Here is a 7,355-nt window from a genome sequence, read left to right as displayed (position 1 = left end):
TATATATAGTGTTTTATTTTGAGATAGGCATAGTACCATATGCCTTATTACTGTGCATTTGATACTGAGACATGCTTTAAAATTAAAAAATATATATAATAAAAAAAAACATAAATCTCGTGACACCCCCCCGCAGTACCTCCACAGACCCACTAGGGGGTCATGACCCCATCACTGAAGACCTCTAGTTTAAACTGAACTAGGCACAAAAAATTGAGGAACTTTCTGTTTGATAGATTGTTTTTATGTTGTACCAATGCTACTTGGCAGTCAATCTTATWCTGTTGCAAAGCCTGTTGATTTCTCTTTAAAATGGTGCCACATTTGTGAGGAACATGCATTTGTGGGATGAGCAGTAGAGCTGAGTATGTGGGTTGKACASATGGAAAAATTGCCAAATATTCTATGCCAAACATTTTATTTTGCTGTTGTYATTGACACTYGTTTTGAGCTTCTGTTACCTCYAGGTGCTGCCAATYAGATGCCTGCTCTAAGATTTATTGCCAAGAAGCATTGTTACAACCATGAAACACAAATTTCTATAYGTTTGTGCTAATTTTATATAAAACYGTAAATGYGATGGTTTAMATAAWCTCCTCTCTAGCTGTTAATTATAGGGCYAAAGCTTAGGGCCAGTCAGGAGGCTAAGAAATGTGTTTTGACCTTAAAGTCACAGGACAGGTCCATCAATCTAAAATATTTGCAATTCCTTCTCTCTACCAAATGAACTGTTTTCATCCGTGAAAGGTCAAGTGACTTTTAAATACTCCGAATGGATGTCTGACTATATAGGTTGTGTCTTTTTGACAAACATAAACTGATWAATTTTTTTAAAAGGTCCTGGTCCCCTGGAGCCAAAGACAATGCCTTCAATGATCTGCGCTACATATGGGGAGGCTTTGCTTATCTCCAGGACATGATGGACCACGCCATTATTCGCTTGCACACATCAAAGACTCAACCTCTTGGTGTTTTTGTTCAGCAGATCCCATATCCTTGCTTTGTGGATGATGCGTGAGTATAAAAACTTTTTTCTTCCTTTTTTCCCCCGCCGTAGACAATCCGAATGAAGGTATTACTCCTCTACATTTGTGCCCACATAGGGGGCTTGCTGCTCATTGCTACCACATGGCTGAGTAATGATCCTATCAGTGACATAAGCTCTTTTAGATTTCCCCTGTGGACAGATGCTTCCCTTTGTTGATCTAATGCACCCTTTTTTTAATATCTGCGTTGTTATGCCTGTGTCCTGTGTGCTTGCTGATCAAAGTTGAACTCCCTAGGTAATGACTTTGTTTTAAGCAATTAATAAAGGGTGGCATCTTTGACAGTAAATTTAATCACAACTTGAGGGGTCAGAGAAGGACTGGGAATGGATGAAGGCAGTGAGAGACAGAGAGTGGGTCAAGACTATTGATTTTAGCCAAACCACAGGAAGTTTCCCAGTAGTTAGTTGCTATTTGAATTATTTAAGGAATAACTTTGAGTTTGTTCCTTTCTCGTATTTCATTCTCACCAAACTGAGCTTTACTCCAATCTGTCAGCAGYATTTTCTGTTTGTGTTTATTTGGGTCATGCAGATAGCCTTTGCTTCTTAAAATTGTATGTCTTTTTTTACCAGAGAGTAAGAATGGGCAATGAATTTCAAATATTAAAAAAGTTGTTAAGGAATCCATCCAGCCAGCCATCCATCCATCCATCCATCCATCCATCCATCCATCCATCCATCCATCCATTTGGTTGGGCTGTAGGGAAACCCAAACCTCCCTCTTCCTTTCAACACTGTATCCAGCTCCTCCTGTTGGAACTCAATGGAGGTGTTCCCTTGTGTTCACTCCCATACCCTAGAAAAAAGGATTAGCAAGTTTACAAATTGACTAAAACCTTAAAGCACTGCAATAAATCCTACAAAACCTTCACCGTTTACCCCCCTCCCCATTTTTTTCCAGTTAAGACATTTGGACATTTCCATAAATTATTGACACTCGAAAACTGACTTTTCTTTTATAAATTATTGAGAGCGACAACAAAAAATGGCAATATCTTCTGAAACACAGAGAGCTGTGATGTGGAAAAACTCCTGAAGGTTTTTTTCCTTTTCATCCTGAGATGTTTTACCAGACATGAGGGATCGCAAGGGCTTTTATACAGTATGTTGGCAGTCAGCTGTTGTTTGTGCTTCTTTTTGGAAAAAATACTTTTGAGGGACGAATAAACAAAAACACATAAGGAGACATGCACTTACATCATCGCCCTGACTTTAATAGTCAGAAATGTTAACTACATGAYGTAAAATATCTAATAGAACTACAGTATTAGTTTCCTCGAGGCTCTTTAACAAACACCTCTTTTTAACATCATATTTAAAAATTAGCTTCAAATTTATATTGAGATCCTTCCACATATAAATAAATAAATCAATTGGAGCCCCTCCACCTAATTTTTTTTTTTGGTTTATGTAAACTTAAGTTCTGTGAATGATTAAAATAATTGTTAGTGCTGTTAGATTTAAGTAGGGTCACAGTTTTCCTCTATAACTGGAGAACGGAAGAACATTTGGAAAAATKGGATAATTCACAAAAACAATTCTCCGGTCAAACAGAGTCACYGTGCTACAGAGGCCAGGACAGTGGATGCATGGGGTCATTCTAACAGATCTTCAAATGTCCATTGCAGAGCTGGGAGACCAGCCAGAATTACAGCCATCTCCGCAGCATCCCATCAATCAGAGCTTAATGGCAGAGCGGCTGAATGGAAGCTACTCTTGAGTTAAACCCATAAGACAGCTGCTGTTGARTTTGCAGACATTTAAAAGGCCGTGGCGAGCACAGGGGAAAAGGACAATCTGGTTCGATGGGACAAAAGTTGAACTTTTGCAGGGGAACTTGGTGTCAGACAAACACAGTCACTGTTGGTCTTATAGCCCAAGGCACGGAGCGGTACTGTCACTCTGTCACTGGGCTCTGGTGAAGTGGTTCTCTACTCCACGGACAGTAAAGATTGGTCAGGACTGGGAGAAAAGACGAGTAAAGCCAAATACAGGAGAGCATTAAGATAAGTCTGCGTCATCTGGGACCTGTGTGGGGGTTGACCTTTGAGTAAGATTGATTTTTATTTCAAGTTAGACGAGCTGAAGCCTGAAGAGTGGAAGGCAGGTGACTGTCCAAACACTAAAAGTCTGCACTGCAACTCTGTGAAGAATAAAATGCTGTCTAYAAGCTTCATGTATTATTTAAGTAATAAAAATAACCATAAGACCATATTTTTAAAGGGTGCCAAATTAGCAACTACCCGAAATTCCAACATTAGTTTAATACTGAAATATCAATTTTATGAGCACAATATTTTTCATCAAGCTGCAACTTTGATTATTTAATTTCTGTTCAAAGCTGTGTGGGGTATAAGACAAAAATTGTGGAAATCTTTTAGTACTGTAGATGTTTTAATGTTTTTATGCGTTTGCACTCATAATAAGTATTTTTTCTCAGACTGATCAATAAACAGAAGAGCTACYAGATCCCTCTTCACCACAACAGATTGGTACAGAGTTCACATCATTGCAGAAGCCGCATCGATCAGTGGTCATAAACCTTGAGTAGTGATTAAAAAAAGATTGCTGATACTAGCAGTTGAAATGGGTTTTCTTTAAATGATAGCTGGACTTTCCTGTAGAGATAAGAAGTTGTTAGTTGGGGGAAGACTCAAAATCGAGCCGCTGCTTCTTCACATTGAGAGGAGCCAGTTGAGGCAGTTTGGGCATCTRGTRAGGATACCTCCTGGATGYCTCCCTAGGGCAGTGYTTCAGGGATGTACAATCTGGAGGAGATCCCAGGGAAGACCCASGACACRCAAGACYATTGGCCTTTTTGCACTGCAAGGCCCAGCCTGGGTTCAAATCTTGGTTCAGCGTATTTTGCACTTTTCCTTAAAGCCTGGTTCCGCCCCAATTTCTGGAAGCCCAATGTCTATGGTTCAATTCAAGCCGACTTGATGTCAATTACTGATGAGCACTGACGTGGTCACTGGCCGGAGGGATCATGTCACACAGATAATATTAACTTTACTTCAATAGTTTATGACTAACATTATTTTTTTCACATAAGTTCAACTAAACAGCAATTGCAGCAAGCTACCAAGCAACAACAAGCTAACATTAGCTTACCATCCTATGTCGTCTTGTCCTCTCGCTTTCWGCGTCATACTAGATGGTTCGGTTCAGTCTTCTGTACTTTCCCTTCAAGTTTGGTGTAGTCCATTGTTGTGTCATAAGTAAAATGAAATAAGATTCATGCGTTTTTGATATGAAGAGCCCTGCCCGTATTGAGGCGACACAAGAGCTGTTCGGCAAACACTGAGTTGTGACTTAAAACACAACTGTACTTAAATGCTAATTTAAAGAAAAATAGGATCCACATGGCACTTTGAGTCTGCACTATATAAAAGAACACATTCATATTCATCTTTTTAAACAAAACTAATACCAGCAATAAAATGAAACACAAAGTTAAGTTCCCCTGAGTGCGTTACTCACTTCTTATTGACTGAGCGATTTATTTGCTCAAAAATGAGACAAGAAGCTTTATTTTTTTCCCTACCCTTTTTCGGCATGGCACGCCAACCTCTGTGGAGATTGTGCTCTGCTATCTCTCAATTTATCCGTCTCCCAGCTTCTCTAAATTTAGGTTTGCCTGTCGCTGTAACCGGAGCCCCGTAACACAGACCCGCCTCAGGTTCTATTACTTAAGCACCTTTGATCGATCAGCAACTGCATTATTCAGGAGAGTCTTGGTGGCAAGGTTGTCAGTGTCAGACTTGGTGTGCATGACTGATGTCTTCGCCTCTGGGGGGGAAAGACATCCCGAAAGGAGTTACCTCTCACAGGCTGCCTGTTTCTGTGAAAATGTTCGGTGGAATCAGGAGCAGATAACTCTGAAATTAGTATTCAGCTTTGGGTACATCTTCGAAACCTTCCCAGAAAAAAAAGTGCTCATGTATCAGTTAGCCATCTGTGGAAGTGAGTCGTTTTAGTGGTCTCTTCAAAGAGATGGTTTTATTTTTGTAAGCCAGTGTGGGAATTTGGATTTAGTCRCCTTGTGTATGAACTTTTCGACAACCCACACTCAGACATTTTTTTTCAAAGGTGATTCATCCCACGAGGGTTGTGGAAGTGTCCTAGAAAACCTGAGGCTCTCTCACATTCAAGTTCTTGTGTGGCTGAACTTCTTCCTTAAGCTGCTCACTGTAAAAAAAATCCAACTTTGTTTTTTTTTTTTGGGATGAAGAACAATTTTCAGCTGAAAAAACTTGAAAAACTAAGTCTTATTGGGCACAATAATTTAAGTYGGTCCAAAAAACCAAGGCAGTTGTAATCTTAAACATTATTTTGTGAGTTGTCAGTACTTATATCTCTAAGTTGTAGGTCATTGCAACAGATGACAGTGCTGCTAACTTACATTCTTTTGTTTTGAAATGCGGGAAAGACAACTTTGGGAGTTGATTTTTGAGTTCAAGGTACTTTCACAGAGATAACTTTTGTTCTTATATTTCTGGTTTGTATTTATCCAGTCCAAACTTAGTGTTAATAATGTTTAAAAGAATGAGCAGAAACTCGATTTGAAAGTATTTGTTTTCCCTCTTCCTGCTTCTTCCTCCAATCAGCTCAGATGTCAGAGTTCTGGCTCCGCCTCTTTGTTGCTGAAATGGATAATTTTCTGAAAACACCTCTGAAAAAGACAAACACTTTAATCTGTGATTCATGAACCATTTTGAGTTGTGTTCTGTTGTCACATTCAGGCTTTATTTGGTATCTGTGTTGAGTTTTGGTTACTGACTGTAGCTGACACCACGAGTGAGAGGTCTGTGTTACAGACATATAGAGGGAAAAAGGCCAGGACAATTAAGTGTCACCAAGTACTAGTCCTGATGGTTGAGTAAGGTCTTGTCTGTAYTGACACATGGTCATGCTAATGTAGTCAACAGTAGCAGATAACTCTCTGCTAAACATTTTTTCTACAAAAAACAAAAGGAAAACATTGATGCAATGATAAAATTTGAATTATTGCAACTCACAGTGAAGTTCACAGTATTCAGGATTTATAGTTGTTAAAATTTATAGTAACTGGAGTAATAGAAACATTTTGTACAACTTAAAATTAAAAGTTACTGCAACTTTCATGTGAAGTAGAAGACTCAGCATACAAAGTTCTTACAACCTAAAACTTTGTTTCTATAACTTTTGGTTGAGTTACAAAAACATGGAAATCAAAGTTTGGYGAACTCAAAAGCAAAATTTAAATAGTTAAGTTGAAGTCCAAAACTTAAAAATGCCCTGAAGTTTGTTGCCTCACAATTTTGAGTTCTGCCAACTTTTCTTTTTTTACAGTTGGCAAAACAGTCRTAAGACTTCTTAATCTTTTAAAATGGAGGCCTTGTTGGTCATTTTAACCCAAGGGCAGCAGGRGGGTTAAAACAATTAAAATTCCATCAAATTGAAGTTTCAGTTACGGGTGAAGCAAATTAAACATGGTACAATAAGTCAGTTTTTGAGGGTTTGAGCTCAAATTTGATGGAATAGCTAAAAGGGATTACAAACACAATTCAGGCACTAAAGGGATTTTTGTATCATAAGGCCTGGCCTGGGTATTTGCATTAGTTGTTATGACCCAACAGCCTGATTTCTGGAAACCAGATACTGTACCTGTAGTTCTATTTGGGCCTGGCTGCTTGGCCCTGTTTGATCTCAGATACTGTTGCCCATTGATTGGTTGCTTCAGGGATGTCTGACTGGGAGACTTTGAGGAAGACCCAGGAAAGGATGGAGAGACTGTTGGCYTGTTTGAAATGCAGGGCCTGGTTTGAGTTTAGCGTGTTTTAGTTAGCCCTTATAGCCCAGTTCCACCTGATTCCTGGATGGTGCATCTATTTGGGATGATTTGACGTCAGCTACTGTTGACCTCTGATTGGTTTACTGACCAGGAGTCAGGTCAAACAGAATTCAACCAAGTATCAACTGTAGCAAGATACTAAGCAATAAGATACCATTAGCTACCATTAGCTTACCAACCTCTGGCATCTTGCTCTCTTGTCTTCAGCATCATACTACTGACTGGTCTGGTGCAATCTTTTGTACCAGTGGCGGGCAGCGCTAATCCAAAATTTAGCTCCGCAATTTCTAAAGCACTTATGAAAATATTTAGGTCTGCAACTTCAAAAGCACTTATGCCATAGAAAAACTAGCAGAAGCTAATTTTAAAGCGCAAGTTCAGTTTGACACTTACTGGCTGGCAACAATTCATGTACAATATATGCACAACACTGCCAACTAGCAGTGTATGAACTCGTTTACAACTTAATTC

At 39.2% G+C, this 7,355-nt stretch overlaps 1 protein-coding gene across 1 annotated transcript in view; it reads left to right on the top strand.

Moving 5' to 3' along the window:
• Window positions 1-7,355, top strand: part of LOC106514836 (ATP-binding cassette sub-family A member 1) — a gene marked incomplete in the record, with an annotated part of 219,691 nt that overhangs the window by 35,533 nt on the left and 176,803 nt on the right. Inside the window, 1 exon segment of the mRNA XM_014004287.1 lies at window positions 838-1,014. Within this exon segment, the coding sequence (XP_013859741.1) occupies window positions 838-1,014 (177 nt within the window).

The sequence above is a fragment of the Austrofundulus limnaeus genome, unplaced genomic scaffold (assembly GCF_001266775.1).
Source record: "Austrofundulus limnaeus strain Quisiro unplaced genomic scaffold, Austrofundulus_limnaeus-1.0 Scaffold23, whole genome shotgun sequence".
Classification (NCBI taxonomy): Eukaryota; Metazoa; Chordata; class Actinopteri; order Cyprinodontiformes; family Rivulidae; genus Austrofundulus; species Austrofundulus limnaeus.
This window is presented reverse-complemented; position numbering and strand designations above follow the sequence as displayed.